At 53.4% G+C, this 15862-nt stretch overlaps 7 protein-coding genes across 7 annotated transcripts; 4 read left to right on the top strand and 3 right to left on the bottom strand.

Moving 5' to 3' along the window:
• Positions 1–1668: 1668 nt before the first annotated feature.
• On the top strand, positions 1669–3538 carry POSPLADRAFT_1065484 (hypothetical protein; the record flags this gene model as incomplete). The annotated part of the gene is made up of 5 exons (XM_024481953.1): positions 1669–2087; positions 2164–2333; positions 2406–2556; positions 2612–3045; positions 3103–3538. The coding sequence occupies exons 1-5, from the start codon at positions 1935–1937 to the stop codon at positions 3536–3538; spliced, it is 1344 nt and encodes a 447-aa protein (XP_024340976.1). The 5' UTR covers positions 1669–1934.
• A 531-nt stretch (positions 3539–4069) lies between these two features.
• Positions 4070–5502, top strand: POSPLADRAFT_1054791 (hypothetical protein; the record flags this gene model as incomplete). Its single annotated transcript, XM_024480560.1, has 3 exons — positions 4070–5188; positions 5243–5407; positions 5461–5502. 3 exons carry the CDS (start codon positions 4070–4072, stop codon positions 5500–5502), a joined length of 1326 nt encoding a protein of 441 aa, XP_024340977.1.
• Positions 5503–6785: 1283 nt separating this feature from the next.
• Positions 6786–7978, bottom strand: POSPLADRAFT_1032618 (hypothetical protein; the record flags this gene model as incomplete). The annotated part of the gene is made up of 2 exons (XM_024476873.1): positions 6786–7312; positions 7372–7978. The coding sequence occupies 2 exons, from the start codon at positions 7976–7978 to the stop codon at positions 6786–6788; spliced, it is 1134 nt and encodes a 377-aa protein (XP_024340978.1).
• Positions 7979–8447: 469 nt separating this feature from the next.
• Positions 8448–10071, top strand: POSPLADRAFT_1069625 (hypothetical protein). The gene is made up of 6 exons (XM_024482359.1): positions 8448–8810; positions 8874–9027; positions 9086–9192; positions 9249–9538; positions 9596–9665; positions 9718–10071. The coding sequence occupies exons 1-6, from the start codon at positions 8505–8507 to the stop codon at positions 9772–9774; spliced, it is 984 nt and encodes a 327-aa protein (XP_024340979.1). The 5' UTR covers positions 8448–8504; the 3' UTR covers positions 9775–10071.
• A 293-nt stretch (positions 10072–10364) lies between these two features.
• POSPLADRAFT_1136678 (hypothetical protein) lies at positions 10365–12504 on the bottom strand (the record flags this gene model as incomplete). Its single annotated transcript, XM_024484711.1, has 7 exons — positions 10365–10610; positions 11381–11483; positions 11536–11628; positions 11683–11776; positions 11840–12040; positions 12091–12333; positions 12384–12504. Coding segments are annotated over 7 exons (1101 nt in total), but the record flags the coding sequence as incomplete, so codon positions are not given.
• Positions 12505–12796: 292 nt separating this feature from the next.
• On the bottom strand, positions 12797–13132 carry POSPLADRAFT_1138270 (hypothetical protein; the record flags this gene model as incomplete). Its single annotated transcript, XM_024484885.1, has 2 exons — positions 12797–12886; positions 12941–13132. Coding segments are annotated over 2 exons (282 nt in total), but the record flags the coding sequence as incomplete, so codon positions are not given.
• Positions 13133–13865: 733 nt separating this feature from the next.
• POSPLADRAFT_1032621 (hypothetical protein) lies at positions 13866–15242 on the top strand (the record flags this gene model as incomplete). Its single annotated transcript, XM_024476874.1, has 1 exon — positions 13866–15242. The coding sequence occupies one exon, from the start codon at positions 13866–13868 to the stop codon at positions 15240–15242; it is 1377 nt and encodes a 458-aa protein (XP_024340982.1).
• Positions 15243–15862: the final 620 nt, after the last annotated feature.

A 15862-nucleotide genomic window follows, 5' to 3' on the forward strand; every position in this document is an offset into this window, starting at 1 on the left:
TGACAAGCGTGTTGCAATCCGATGCCCGACAGGCCCCTGTGATACGTACATTGCACCCGCCAACACATTGGCCCTGGCGAGCCAGCAGCGCGCACGGTCGCAGGGCGGACGAAGACAATCGTGAAGCCAAAGTTCTACCTTTAGGATCGCCGTCGTGAGACCGGGGCGAAGCGCCCAGTACGTACGCTGGGCGGCCTTCCAACGCCTGTCAGATTTCTACCTACAGTATAGCGTTCCTGAGAAACCCGTGAAGCCTAGAATAGTTATCCAATGCCATGGTGCCTGCCCAGTAGCGTTTGCAGGCCATAGGGTACGCATTGAACACAGCACAGGGGCAGTAGTCCCTGTACCCGGCATAACTTAGGCAGTCAGGCGGTTTAAGGCAATTCGTCGAGCTTGAACTTGGAGACCGACTGGTTAGTGACGATTGAGGCAGTCAGGAACAAGGAGCCTTGCCAGCTCGATCGTAATGGAACTATGATTACTTGCACTGTACCGTCAATCGGACTTGCCGCGACTCGAGTAGCCGAATCACGTTGCGATAATCATGATCAACGCCGATCGAGTCGAGGCCAAAGGACACCCCAATCAATCATGTCCTCTCCCGCGATTCGGGAAGCAAGGGGAACGCGCACCGCGTAATTCGCTACGCATGCATTATGGCATCCGCGACACGGAACAACGAGCGTACGCCCGACGCACTATGACATTATTAGGGACCACGGGGCGTGGCGTCACCGGTCGTGCGGTTGGTGAGACGCCGGAACCCAACCGACGACCTGGATGTCGGCGTGGCTCCGCAAGATGCCTCGTGTGCATTGTGCACACCACGAGGGTTAGGCCAGGGACGACGCGCGAGGCATAATGAAAGAAGCGCTTCGCGGAAGAAGCTGCAAGGAAATGGTGGCTGTAGACAAGATCGCGGGGGAAGTGTGGCCATGGCACGAGCACCACGGGTGCACTTACGGGGGTTGTGCGATATGCGCAGGAACGCGGGCAGGGGCGGGGAGTCGTCGGCGCTCGATAGTCAATAAACAGAGATCAGGTGCCCCCGCAGAACATGCAAAAGTCGTTAGTTTCAGCAAGGCAGTTGCCCGCAAAGCGGCGGGCGTCCGGGTAGTGCACACTTTACTATAGAAGGACGAAGACTGATCTCGGTCGGAGATGGACGCGAGAAGTATAGCAGGCACGTCAGAACGCGACGCGTTTCTGCGGACTGCCTTGTAAATAAAACACGGCACGATTGTGCGTCCGCGCGGACACATGCGTCATGAAGACGGCATTCGCCACCAAAGCTTGGCCTAACTTGTAGTATGAGCCAGGCGCTGAAGCTGTAACAGTATATGCACATATGTACGCACCTGGCGGCCTGTCATGCGCGTCAGACCGATCGTCCGCTTTTATTAGCTACTGCGCGAGACAATTAAGAACGCAGACAAATCTGATACAGAATCAAGGTTGCGCCAAGGGATAGAGTTTAGATGAGCATTCAACAAGGACCACAGTGCGGTATCGATACGACAACGGGGAACTCTAGTATGCTGCAGCGTGTGTTGTCTGGGTTCGCCCCGATTACCTTCGGAGATCTCCCGCTTGTCCTTGTTTGCCCCTCGATCGATTTTTCTGCGCGCCTGTAGCACCGACACTTGGCCCACAACTCTTTCCTCCTCCACTGACTTTGGCTCCCCACATCTCACGGACCATACACACAGTCCAGAAGGTACGTTGGCTGATACCGGGTTGACTTTTTATGATGAACTTCAGATGACGAGTCTGAACTGTCGTGGCGAGGCTTCCTCGTCATTGCTTTCCTTGACGACATCCAAAATTTATACCATTCATGCTTTACTGATATTGTCTCCTCATGAGTTCAATCTGCATTGCATGCTGACACAAATTCTTTTCTAGACTCACGACTAACACGCCTGACATAAATGGCACCCAAGGATGAAGAGGATTGGTCAGACTCGGATGAGGAGGTGGGATCAGATGATGAGACCGCCGTGCAGCTGGGTATCCCAGACGGGTCCATCGAGTCCCCTGCGGACCTCCGCGACCCCATGATCTCGCGCATTGGCGGGCATCCTGTACGCGCGTCCCGCCATATATGTAGTTTTCGTATATTGAATGCATTTTGTTCTGTTTCTATGTTGTGTACGCAAGACGTTCCTCGCCGCGCCCGAACCGCCAACCGAATATGCGCTTTGTGGGAATTGTGCACAGCCAATGCAACTGCTCGTGCAGGTGTGGTGTCCAGTCGAGCAAAGTCCCAACGACCGGGTGCTGTACGTGTGGGCATGCCCACGAGGTCCGTGCCAGAAGAAGGACGGGAGGTGAGTATCTTGTGCGTCCACCTATATTTTTGCATCTCTGTCTGCACTCGCTTAAAGGCGGTGGTTTCGCAGCGTCAGAGCATGGAGAAGTCTCCGGCACAACAAGAAGTATGCGAAGAAACTAGCGCAAAAGCTCGCAATGCAGAAAGCAAAAGAGGAGGCAGAGACAAAAGCTGCCGAAGAAGCCGCCCGCAAGAGCGTTCCGAAAGCCAACCCATTTTCTGTATGTCATTCAATGTTGCCAGGCTGCCGGTCATCTGAGGTATGATGATGCACAGATGAAGTCCGCAGGTCTGTCAAATCCCTTCGACCTCGGCGCACAGGTTTTCGGCGGCGGCGCCGCCGCATCGACGGAACCACCAGCACGGGCGGCGAGCTCCGAAGCGGACGCTTCGTCATCATCGGGCGAAGAAAGTGACGAGCACGACGAAGAAGACCTGGCAACCCGCATGGCCAGCGCCACACTTGACGGCTCAAATTGGGCTTCCCTTCCCGCGTATGAGCCACTGTATCTATCCACAATATCCGAATACTTGCCACCCGTTAAAAAAGTCAAAGTTCCGGCCGGTGAAGAATATGTCGAGGAAGACGACGGAAAGAAGAGCAAAGATACAAGCTGGGCTCTCGAAGGATACGAGAACTCCATAGAGGTCGACCATGCCTTCGAGCGTTTCACAAAAAGGGTTGGATACGAAGGCGAACAATGCCTGCGGTATGCTCACGATGTCGTTTCACTTATTCCAATATGTCTGACATTCGATGACAATAGATACGAATTGGGAGGCATCCCATTACCTTTCTCGAGCGACAGCGTGTTCGACAGGCTCTTCCCAAAGCCCTCTGCTCCGCCGCCGCCGGTGACCAAGTCTGCCTTCATGGTGGTACCAGCGCAAAAGCGGATATATAATGCGTCGGTGCTCGCGCACTGCCGCCACTGCCATGCGCCGCGGGTATTCGAGTGTCAGCTGATGCCGAACCTCATCAATGTGCTCAAGACGCCCGCAGCAGGCGGCGCCACGCCGCAGCAGAGCGATGAGGAACGACGGCAGGAGGTGCTGCGCGTACTCAAGGGGGAGCGGGTGGCAGATAGGGTCGGCATGGAGTGGGGGACATGCATGGTGTTCTCGTGCGAGAAGGATTGCGCGGAGGACGGTGCGCCAGTCTCCTGGCGCGAGGAGCTCGTGGAGGTGCAGTGGGATGACTAGTGGGGCTTGGTCGGTCGACGGTCGTCTTGCATGCTGGGGCGCAATCTATCTTTTGTGTCCGTGCCTTGACCGACAAGGAGTTGTATCTGCACGCATTTGTTCCTAGAAGCTGATCTCTGCCTGTTTTGGTGTTTCAAGGCTGTGGCGTCATGATGAAACGTGCTCGCATAGACCCGGTACGGGTCTTCAGCTGAGGTCGTGACCTGAAACTGCAAGAGGCAGCTCGCTTCAAAGAGTCCTAAGAGCAGGCAGTGATCCACGGGGCAGGCTGAGAGTCGGAAGAATGATACGAGCTCGGTAAAGTTGGGCGCGATCTAATCTAATCGTCGGAGGGAACAATACAAGCGTGAGGCTCCCCCGCTTTGGGACGACACCTACAGCATTTGAATTCGATAGCAACGATGCGAACAATGACCTGCTCAGCCTCTTTAGACCGCCCTGCCAGCGGAAACTCGCGTTCTTGCAAAGAATTCCATAGTCTCTACATCTCGCCTCACCTGTCGTGAACTATCCGCTCCTTTATTCCGTGCTATGCCCGTAACGATCAGCCCAAGCAAGCTGAGATCCAAGTTCGACATCAAAGCTCTTCTCTGCAAACATGGTGTAACAAATCTACGCAGAAGGAAGACGATAAGAGAAGTCGAGGACGACCCGCCCCCGCTCCCACCCAAGGACGAGACGAAAGCACGTCGTCGCTACATCGAGAGCTGGCAGCAGCTCTATACAGCCTTCGAGATATCTCAGCTCGCCCGCGCACCTTCACCAGACTCACTCGCGTCCACTTCACACGAAGGTGCGCCCAAGGGCCTCCACCCGTCACAGTCACCACAGTCGACTGCGGTCTTCCTCACGCGACAATTGCGGCCTTCCCAATCTAATCTCACAGCAAACAACCCGGGATCCGGACTTCAACGGGAAACCCCAGTGTCACTCTCGTCGCGTGCAGGCGTGCGTGGCCAAGCACATGCATACCCGCACGCCCAAGCACCTCCCACGCCCCCGCATACCCAACCTGCTCCCTCGCGCATCCCGATGGCAACCCATCGCCTACCCCTCGCCCGCGGGCGTGTTCCCGAGCGGCGCATCGCGTCAACCCCTGATGAAATTGAGCTTCGCCGCCGTGAGGCGCTGAAAGCGAAGGAACGGGAGGAGGAGCAGGCGCGGCACGAGGAAGCCCAACGGCAAGCTCGACTGAAACAGCAGAAAGAAGAGGTGCTGCGCCGCTACGCAGAGGAGGAGCGGCTTCGCAAGGCGGCACTCGAGCAACAATTACGCAGGGTTGCAGAAGAACGCAAACGTAAGGAGGAAGCTGAGCGTGAAGCCGAGGACCTCATCCGCCTGAGCATCGCGGAGCGGAGGAGGGCTGAGCGAGAACGGCGTGTTGAGGAGACCCGCAAGCTGCAAGCATGGCGCAACGAACAGACGAAGCGGGCGCAGGAGATGTCAGGTAAGAGAGAGGAGATGCGCAGGCGCGTCTTGGGGGAGAGGCGGGCTTTGGCCCAACGGCTCAAGGCAACCGTCAGGTCGGAGGGTGGGAGGCAAGTGCACATGTCAGGCTGGGTCACTGTACAAGCCGGTCAGGGTACAGTGTGGAAGCGACGCTACTATCAGCTTGATGATGATGCGCTCATATTATTTAAGAATCCAGAGGTATGTCTTCTTTTGATGCCCGGAAGACAGTTGCTCACCACGCTATGGATGCAGGAGCTGTCACTACCCCTCGAAACCGTTGCATTGGCTACGATCCGACATATCAGAGAATGGCAAGAGGGCTATGAAGAGCTTGAGGGGGTATCGCATTCTTTCGCTGTCGAGTTCGGCGACGGGCGTGAGGCCTGGTCAATGTTTGCGGACTCCGCCCAAGACAAGGTGAATTCGATAGTTTTGCCGTTCCCATGCATGTCACTTACTTTGATGCGCAGGAATACCTTGTGGCGCTTCTCAGCCAGAACGCGTCTATGTGACGTAGGAAATGCTTTCAGCGTTGAGTCGTTCTCTTTCGGACTTGTATAATCGTATACATCTTATTATTCTCTTGGATGGATTTGTCGTAATCACAGTGTACGAGTTATGTTGTATTCGAGTCACAATCATCGTTTCTTCAGGCCACCAACAGGGCTCGGTACATGTTCTGCTAGTGTTTCAAGCGGAGAACGACTTCGCGAGTGTCATGATACTGACTCGTCTTGTCAGCCGATGAGCACCTCTGTTCGAGGTGGACAACAAAACGTCCTTGCACGGATCCTCTACGATCTTGACGCTTTCAATAACAAGCATCTCTCCGGATCAGACTGGATTAAGCCACTTGTCTGCATCGACTACCAGTAGTCGCATAGTCCGGATGGGTGGACCATTACGCTGAATAGCCTCGACGAGACCACTGATGAATGTCGGCGTCCTCGGAAACGTCACTCTGGTGAAAAGTAGTTTCTTCAGGAACATCGACGCTGAACAAAGATACTTTGGAACACTCGAAAAGTGTAGGAACCGCGGCGCGAACGGTGGTCAAGTTAAGCGTCGCCCAGAGCTGCGCGGTGCTAATAGCGCGCCACAGGTGGCAAACTTGCGAAACCTTTCTCGCAATGTCCAGGCTGTAAAGGAACATCTCTGTCTCCCGACATATGCAACGCGGTTTTCAACGATGCTTCTCATATGATGAGACCAAGTAGTTTTGTAAGAAGGCGATTGACTGGCCGAGTGCGTGTGTGTGGCGTCGTATATCATCGACAACAATGAGAAGATGGCTTTCTTCGGAGGGAACTCGAGCTGCGCAAGTAGCCCTCAGTGCTGTACACGACATACGAATATGTCCTTCATGTTAGGTTGATACTGGAAATGGCGATATGCACCTGATCTATAGCTTCTCCCACGACTTAAGAATCATACTGATAGGGAGCAGCTCGCTACGTGTAGGCGCAAGGCCTCAAGCTTCAATTCAAGTGTGGGCCACAGTGACGGTTCAGTGAGATATTACTCCATTGCCTTTTCGGAGATTCTTCGAATCATTGTGGAAATGAGAACAAACAAGACAAGGACAGACTGAGGACGTGGTCGTGAGCTTTCAGTATGATTACTTGGGACCGGTACACACAGATCAACCAGACGCCAAATATGGCAAGTGTCGTCGTTCGTGTGAAGTAGACTAAGGGCTTTCTTGTAACAACTGAACTTCGACAGCCCCACTCGGACACAAATCCAGCCTGTATACGCACATACCATGGAAATGTCATCTGCTACGCCCACCGAGCTACGTCCACTGCCAGTACTTGTGCCGCTCTTCCGTACAAACAGCAGGCAGAGCCATGCTGCGCACCTCTGCTTTCTCAGGGGCTTCGAAGGTGATGACACGCGAATTGAAAATCTCGTAAAAACGAGCTCGATCACGAGGAGAAAGGCCATCAATAACGAGATGTTGGAGAGGGGGAAGTCCGCGTCGCGCCCGGACTTCTAGCAGGCTGCTGAGGAGAACGAAGGGTGCGCCTCCCGTACAGCGCAGCGTCTGAAGAGCAGGGCAGAGCGGTGTGGACGCCTTCACTGCAGACCATATGAAGATCTGACAGAGCATCTCCATAAGCAGATAGTTGCATTCGATGACCCTGAGGGCAGGCAACCCTCTGGCAGACACAATTTTGATACATTGGCGGGCCTTGACCAAAGTGCCATACGCGGAAGTAAGGTGAACCACGATAGGAGCCCTGCGGTCAATACGTCGCCGGACATGTAACAGCAATCTGGAGCGATGTAAAGTTTGCGCAAATTCGGCAAGGTCACCAACTGATGTCGATGGTGCGCGGGTGGGAGGTCGGGTATATGAGTCACCGACAATGACTCACATACGAGGGTTTCGAGATTCGGAGTGCCCGATAAGAGGTTGGAAAGAGTCTGCGGACTTAGCAATCTGCATTTGACGAGGTAGAGATGGGTCAAGGCATCAAAGCGATTGGTAGGCAACCATGGCATGTCATTCCAAGCAAGTTGTCGCAATCGAGGAAAATTGCTGCACAACTTCTGGTTCAGACGACCTTCGTCTACAAGGACCCGTGCACCAAGCTCTTGCAAGCACTCGAATTCCAACGCCTTCAGTTGTCCAGCACAGAGGTTCGCGAGGCGAATGGCATCGTCTCTATGAGAAGGTGGGAATACGGAGTCTAGGTAGCATATGCGATGTCCAGAGCATTTGACGATATTCTGAATATCTGATGTATGGTTGCTAAGATGGTTTGTGATCAAGTGGAGTAAGGACGCCTTGGAGCGTTCCAAAAATGTGGATATTGTGAGGGGGTGATGAACTGGATCAATAGTGTTCCATAGATCAGCAAATCCAAGGGCGACCTCCCTCCACTGGCTGCAGACACTCGATAGCACACAACACTGTCGGGAATCATGGAGTCCAGAGAGCCATGGCCAGCGAAAATTGGGCAGGCGTGACGCATAGTGCATGATGTGACTGAGGATTTCCGGCGGCAAGTGATTGACAGGTTGCAACGCATTCAGGAGGCGTCGAACTGTTGTCCCCATGGACAAAATCGCCTTATCCAGAGAGTGAAGCTACGTGACGCAAAATTGATTTGGGGACGGGACTGTGGGTGTTTGACAGCAATTGTACTCACCACATCGACGCTGGTATCCACAAGCGAACGACTCGTGAGCCTCACGTTTGGGAGCAACGGAGGACCGTAGGTACCTCAGGCGATGGCCGTCCTGGTTAATCTGGAGACGTAGAGCATCTGCCACTGACATAATAGAGAGTGAGTCGAACGAGACAGACATGGTGTAAATGACAAGCAAACGACTGGTTGACAGTGGTTATTCGCTTGGATGAAGCTAGCGCCTGCATATAGCTTAGTCAGCAACAGGAGAGTCTTCGTCCCGAGGTGCGAGCGTTTGCGTCGGCCCTCCTGCGTCTCCCTCGTCGTTGTCGTCAACGCCGCCGCTTGCTGCTCGCAAGTGTGCTCTCCTCTTCCCCATGGCGGGGCTCATTTCTCCTAAACCTCTCTCTTATATGCAGCAATTGCAGTACAACCCGTACCAGCGCGGCATCGCCGCGTATTCGGACTCGCCTGTCAATTCCCTTGGGCCCCTCACGCATACCACCCACCCTTTCGCCAGTCACGCCCCAGGAGTTGGTCTCGGCGTACACGAAGAGAGTAAAATATATGGTCTTGTTATCGATTTGCTAGACTCAAACACTCGCGAGACTGCGCTTCTCGAGCTGAGCAAGAAGAGGGAGCAATACGACGACCTCGCATTAGTGCTATGGCACTCGTTTGGTCGGCTTCTTCTTAAATGCCTCCCTGCACATGACTGATGCCCCTTATCTGGGTTGTATTTAGGAGTCATGCCCGCACTCCTCCAAGAGATTGTTTCAGTCTATCCTCTCCTTACACCGCCCAATCTCACCGCCCACGTCTCCAACCGCGTCTGCAACGCTCTGGCCCTCTTGCAGTGTGTAGCCTCTCATTCGGACACCCGTCAGCTTTTTCTTAATGGTGAGTGCTTAAGTCTGGCATCACTGAGATAGGAGAAATAACGTTAGACCTATCGTAGCCCACATCCCCCTTTTCCTCTACCCGTTTCTCAACACCACCTCGAAGACCCGTCCATTCGAGTACTTGCGTCTCACCTCCCTCGGTGTCATCGGCGCTCTCGTGAAGGTATGTAGCCTTTTGCTCTCTAGCTCTCTCGTCTTGATGTTTGTTCGTCATTCCAGCAAAACGATAACAACACCGTTATTCACTTCCTTCTGTCCACGGAAATCATCCCGCTCTGCTTGCGCATCATGGAGACGGGCTCCGAACTCTCCAAGACAGTCGCCATCTTCATTGTGCAGAAGATTTTGCTGGACGAGACCGGGCTCACGTACATCTGTCACACCTACGAGCGCTTCTACGCCGTCGGGACTGTGCTCAGCAACATGGTCAACCAGCTCGTGGAGACGCAGGCTGTGCGGCTGTTGAAGCACGTTGTGCGATGCTATCTTCGGCTGAGTGACAACCTAAGGTGAGTGCCGTGGTCCCTCCAGGGTGTCGCTGGTCAGCCACTAATTCCTGGTCACAGAGCCAGGGAGGCGCTCCGACAATGTCTGCCGGAACCATTGCGTGATAATACGTTTAGTGCGTTGCTCAAGGTAGGTACTAGGTGCATCTGGCGTTAGTTTCGATTAACAGCAGTTGTGTCAGGGTGACATGGTCACGAAGAGATGCTTGACTACCCTGCTCAACAACCTGAACGAATAATGTTGGCATCTAGGCCCATCAAAAGTCAAACAAGGCAGACTTCACTAATATCCACCCTCTCACGCTTGTAGCTTATATATACCTCGCTTGTTTCACTACAATTTCTGTAGAGTGTCCTCACGCTTACCCTCGTCGCCCATTACACCGTATCATTTTTGCCATAAGGACAGTCGGGAATGCAGTGCGCAGTGCCATTAGCATACGTATGATTAGTACAGTACATTGTCCGGAATATATATCTGCATGGGTCTTGTACATTGCGCAAATAACATCCCAGCTTGGGTTACCGGTGGAACGACGAATGAGAATCCCGAGAGTTAATGGCCAGTGGGAGATCCCTCGACTTGAATCGTGAGCTCCTCAAGCCCGGATATACGGCTACGTAGTAGCTTGTCGACACGTTCGATGACGCGCTCGACGTTTGTGTATGTTACCTTGCGGCTGGAGTGCGGTCCCGTTGGGTCGTACGACGAGTGCGAGGGCGCGAGCTGGATGTGTATGCTGCCGATGATGCTCGAGTCGTCCTTGGGCCAAAAGCGTGCCGAGTTGTATGATGCCAGGCCCTCGATCGAGCGTAGCTGTGCAGCACGTTAGTTATTCAACACTGTTCGGATCATGCCACTGCATTGCTTTACCTCTGAGAGGGTATCCCGGATACGCGCCTCGCGGTCTGACAGGTCGAGTGCGAGCACTTTGCCGGTGTCGATCACGAGCGGAATCACGCTCGCCGCGATGAGCACGGCAATGAAGAGCGACGCGATCGGGTCGAAGCCCGTCCAGCCGTACCACTGGATCAGCAGCGTGGACACGATGACGCCGACCGAACCCAGGGTGTCCTAGACTCGAGAAGTCAGCAATTACACATCGGACCACCGGGAATGAGTCGTGGTACGAGGGAAGGCGAGAAGAGAAGAGAAGGGAAGACATACGGCCATGACGTGTAGGAAAACCCCGCGCATGTTGTGGCTGTGACCCTCGTGCGCGTGGTCGTGCACATGCGAATGATCGTGCAGGTTGGGCCCGTGCGCGGAGGAGTGGTGCGTCTCGTAGTGCACGTCGTGGCCGAATTTGTAGTTGGGCGTGAGCGGGCTATCGGTCACGAGCAGTCGCTTCGGGATGGTTACAAGCAGCTCGTTAGAGTGTGCCTCATCGTGGGTGCTAGTGTGCGAGTGCGAATGTGAGTGAGAATGATCGTGATCATGGGAGTGGGTATGACCCGTATGTGAGGATGACTCGAGAACTGGTTCGCTATCGACGTTTTCAATGAGAATGGCAGGTTCTGAATCGTGTGAATGCGAGTGATGGGCGGGGCTGGATGATACTACGGGGGAAGAAGGCAGGTGGTCGTGGTCATGGGAATGGGAGTGAGAGTGCTCGCTGTGTGAATGCGAATGTGAATGCAACTCTGGAGCATCGTGCGAGTGGTCGTGATGGTTTTCAGCATGTGAATGCGAATGGTCTGCATGATGATCATGGTCAAGAGCCGGGGACGTTGGCGGTGACGGCCCGTGAGCATGGCCATGACTATGGCCATGCGAATGAGAGTGCCCGCCCTGAAGTAGATAGACTCAGCGTGGTAGCAATGAACGAAGGAAGAGTGTCATACATGATGATGTCCGCCCATAGCAAACATCCCGAAGAGGTTCACACCCAACCCCAATGAGCTAACCAGCAATAGTTGACTGGTGTTCATCTCGGGCGGTTCCAATCTGCGCTGCGAAGTCAGGTCTGGACAAGTTCATGATACAGGCAAAACCATACAATCGCTGAATAGCCTCGAACACGATGAATACTGAGATGAGAATGAGGAAGATTCCGTTGGCGAAGCCGGAGAGTGTCTCTATGCGGCCATATCTAAGATCTGCAAGTCATTGATCTGCATAGGGTGGAAGAGCGTAATGGAAGTACCCGTATGTGAAACGCTCGTTCGGGGGCCACCTAGCCATTACAGATGCTATGAGACCGACGCCAATTGCCATGCAGTCGAACGCCATGTGAATCGCTGTCGGACAATGCATGATTTAAGTCAACCAGGGAACTATATGCTAATGCCATCTCCACATACCATCGGATATGAGACCCAGACTGTTCGTCCAGACGCCATACACCATTTGTACAAGCATGTAGCACATGTTCAGCACAAGGAAGTAGAATATCTTCCTGGATTCTGGGTTTGACAATATGGTCTTCAGGTAGGATCGAACGAGTCGTGAGCTCGACGCGTAGGGTGACACGGAAACGGAATTTATGGGTCTTGGATAGACGCCTAATCACCGTCATCAGTTCTCAGTCGCGACTGTGCACTTAATAGCTCACCATAGAGAAGTAGAGATCCGACAATGAGATCAGTCAGTCTTGGGTATTTGCCGTATACGAGAATACCCAACGCGACGGAAGTGAGCAAAGACGCAATATAAGACCCGATGACATATTGTGGAGGGAGCGTCGAGCTCTGGAAAAGCCGTGAAGCTTTTGGAGCTTGGAAGAGCAACGTGTATGCGAGGAAGGCAAGCACGGCCAGTGTACCAAATGAGACCGCGTGCGATGCAGAAGGGACGTCTATCTGTGTCGAGTCAATCACGACAAAATTATAAGGCCGAGATGTGAACGCACCATGACGTGCCTAAGCATGTATAATGGAAGGCTGAACACGAATGCCCCGCATGTGCTGAGGGCGAGCGTCAAGGGTTCACCGAGGGATGGCAAGAGGACACTCTGGGTATGATCCAAGGCCCCTGAAGCAACTGCTTCCAGAAGTAGCGCGCCATACGCTGGGAGCACCTGGCGAAAACTCTCGGAGGAGAGGCTTGCATCGGATATAGCAGCGACGAAGAGTGCGAGCACAATCGCGCAAGTTTGCAAGAGCTTAACGAGAATTGAGTTCCAAATTACACGTGCGTTATGAAGACCTACTGATGCAGGAGAGAGCAGGTGCCTAAACCACAAAAGGGAGAAGCGGGTCACTACAACCACCCTGCGCACAAGGTATTAGTTGCATTTAGATGACCCTGCAGCAGAAAGGTCACCTAGTAGTCGGAAGTCGGTACAATGCCGTCAATAAACCCGCATGCTTGAGGAATAAAAGGAGGGATGACGTCCCGAGGACAGACCACTTGTGCCAGGCTTAATGACTGCGAACCTCGATGATGACCATGCCGCGACACACCTCGATTATCCGCTTCCTGCGCAGCTGTCCGCCCACTGTGGCCCACACAAGGAGCCCCACAGCCCCGCATGCTAACACACGAACAAGAACCCAGAACAGACTAACGTCTGCAGATAAGAGGTACGTCTTTCCAGCATGGAGCGCGAGCACGAGCAAGACGTCTGAGAGGATTACCCAAGGGAAGGGAGCACTGACATGCACGTCAGATGCGTCGAGGGGCAGCAATCACTCGTGAATGCATACACTCTGCTTCCTGTCGTTTGAGGGTTCAACGACACCTTGTGTCGCGTACGAGGATCTACAGCATCCATGTTGACCAGGCGGGATGCGCTGTCGACTCACGAAGTAGCACGCCCAAGAAAGAGTCGGGATAATCTCTGAGAGAAAGCGATCAACAAGTGCGCATGCCAACGTAGGTGTTGCGGCAGCAGTGAATTGTAGAAAGCTGGTGTGGTCGACTGAGGTGGATGTTCTGTCCCGGCAATTGGCACTGATCGGGGCCATACAACCGTTTGCCCGATCTCTCTGCAGAGCGCTAATGCCTGTCCAGAGATGAGCCTAAACATTGCCGTCGTCTCAACAGTTCCTCTTGTCTCGCCGCATAAATCAAGGCATGGAGGCACACCCCACTCTTCAGCTAGCGCAAGCTCTGCTCGCTCAGGTACAGCAGGAAGGCCTGACACTCAGGTATGGAAACGTACTGACGTTTTCAGGATCCTAGCACTTAAACTGACGTGCCTTCTTCTCCAGTACCAGCATTGTACGCTCTTCGTTTTCTTATTTCATCCGTGTGCTGATATGTAGGTTCTTCGGCCAGCTTAATACCGCTGAGTCTGTTACAGCGCTCGCTCTCGCGACGCTTCGACGGTGCTTGAATGATGTTCAACCTGTCAGCCGTCTACCGCCAGAGATACTTTCGAGCATAATGTGTTTGGCGATCACGTCCAATAAGCCGATATTCCAACACACATCATCTACACCTCAGATCCAGGATCTGAATTTCTCCTGGACCATGGCACATGTTTGTCATCAATGGCGGCAGGCGGCGCTGGGTTGTCCGTTTCTCTGGTGTACGATCGACTCATCGATGCTCCCTGCTGCAATATCATCGATGCTGCAGATGTCGGGAATGTGCCTATTGAACCTACAAGTCACGAATTCTTCGAAGACATTCGCTCGTCTTTTGCAAGAACATAGCTCCCGAATCCGGACTTTGCGATATATTGTAGCCAACGTGGACGACTTATCCGCCTTCAATTCCCTATGCAACTGCACAAAGCAGTTACAAGATCTGCGATTGGAACTCAAATATTTCAACAGGGATAGATTGTTCTCACCCGACCTCGATACCTCTTCTCTTACCAGGCTCACCATGATTAGCGTTCCTCGGATGCCAGAAAATCACTTCACCGCTCTTCGATTCCTACACCTCGCCGAGTGCTCGTTGCCGTCCTTGTTGGATCTTCACCATTTCCTAACAGGCGCCCCCAATCTCGAAGAGCTTTTCCTTGACAACATTTTCTTCGAAGATTCGCGTCACCGGTCTACCCGAAGGACGCAGCCCGTCCCGTTGCATTCCGTATGCAGAATCAGTATGCGTTCAGTGTCGGCAGAAGACATAGCCGACTTTCTATCTCCATTGACATCGCCTCCAAAGATAGTATTTCTGTTGTCGCCTTACGTGGGTACTGGGGAAAACATGCTAAGGCTCCCTATGCTTGACTCCGCAAGGTCGCTGTGGACAGATGGGCGCCGCATTGTCGCAGCTGGAGCACCTTCTACTTTTGTCTTCAAGCATGACAACCCCTCATCCAACGGTATATGGAATATATTACAGCCCTCGCTGTGCGCCATCACAGAGCTTTGTGCCGACGGTGAATCCTCAGATCTCCCATTTGACAACATCATTCCATTTTTGCCCAGCCTCGAGAGACTTGCCTGCGGGAGTACCTCTCTGAATCACATCTGCGCATTCCTCATCAGGAAATCGAACTTCTCCGTGAATGCGTATTTACCTCCGACCACACACTGCCCCTCTCTCAAAGCCATTCACTGCGCTGCCCACAGCAACGAGCGATCTATCGACGTCGCTCTCCTGGTCGGTCTCCTAGACCTATATATTCGGTGTGGCCACCGAATCCAGCACCTCGTCATGGAGGGTCTGTCTCCCCAAGACCGGACGGACTTTGAGGGGCCGCTTGCTGCCCGGGTCGACAAGCTCGAGATGCCCTCAATCACGACTTCATGGAAGACGAGACTGCCTGCAGCTTGCAGTGACGCTCCGAGCGAACTCTGGGAGTAGGAAGCGCGACGGCACCCGATTGCGCTCGTACGAATGTTTACTTTAATGGGGCTTCGTTGATTATGCTGGTTTGGTCGGAAGGCTGCGGTGGCCCTTGGCGCGTTATGCATCACGATTTGTGACGACTCGTTGAACTAACCTTGTGTTATCTTAGGCTGTATTTAGTTCGTCGTAGTGTGGAAGCCCATCCGTCCATCAGGATGCCCGGTCGTTGCTTCCTCGCTCTATTTCAGCAAGTGTGCGACATCTCGAATGGATCATGTATAGTTGTGGTATCCTAACATCGTAGACCTCACTATATACTCGCTGAAAATACCTGACGACGTCCGACTGAGGGATTGGGACGGGCCTATTGTGTCACTGCAGTCGGTGCAAAAGATTGGTCTCAGTGGACTTTCTGTCGCTACTGTGCTCGGCCTCTTGCCGAATTTAAAGATGCCTCCCGATGTGGCTCTATACCTATCAGAAGATATACGCTGCTGTTGGTCTCTCTCTGATCGGTCTCAGTTTCACGTTACGGGGCAATATAATGGGCTGGCCGAAACATGCCAGTTCACGTCCTCGATCAGGACAGACAGTGATCGGGATCATTCTAGTTCAAGCAACAACAGATGAATCGG

Source organism: Postia placenta, assembly GCF_002117355.1.
Source record: "Postia placenta MAD-698-R-SB12 unplaced genomic scaffold POSPLAscaffold_4, whole genome shotgun sequence".
In the NCBI taxonomy this organism is placed as follows: domain Eukaryota; kingdom Fungi; phylum Basidiomycota; class Agaricomycetes; order Polyporales; family Adustoporiaceae; genus Rhodonia; species Rhodonia placenta.

Bases quoted from the DNA above. Each gene is read 5' to 3' on its own strand.
- POSPLADRAFT_1069625 (XM_024482359.1), top strand. From the start codon at position 8,505: ATGGCGGGGCTCATTTCTCCTAAACCTCTCTCTTATATGCAGCAATTG. The intron at 8,811-8,873 runs CGGCTTCTTCTT...TTGTATTTAGGA, and splicing joins TGCTATGGCACTCGTTTGGT to GTCATGCCCGCACTCCTCCA. The intron at 9,539-9,595 runs GTGAGTGCCGTG...TCCTGGTCACAG, and splicing joins CGGCTGAGTGACAACCTAAG to AGCCAGGGAGGCGCTCCGAC.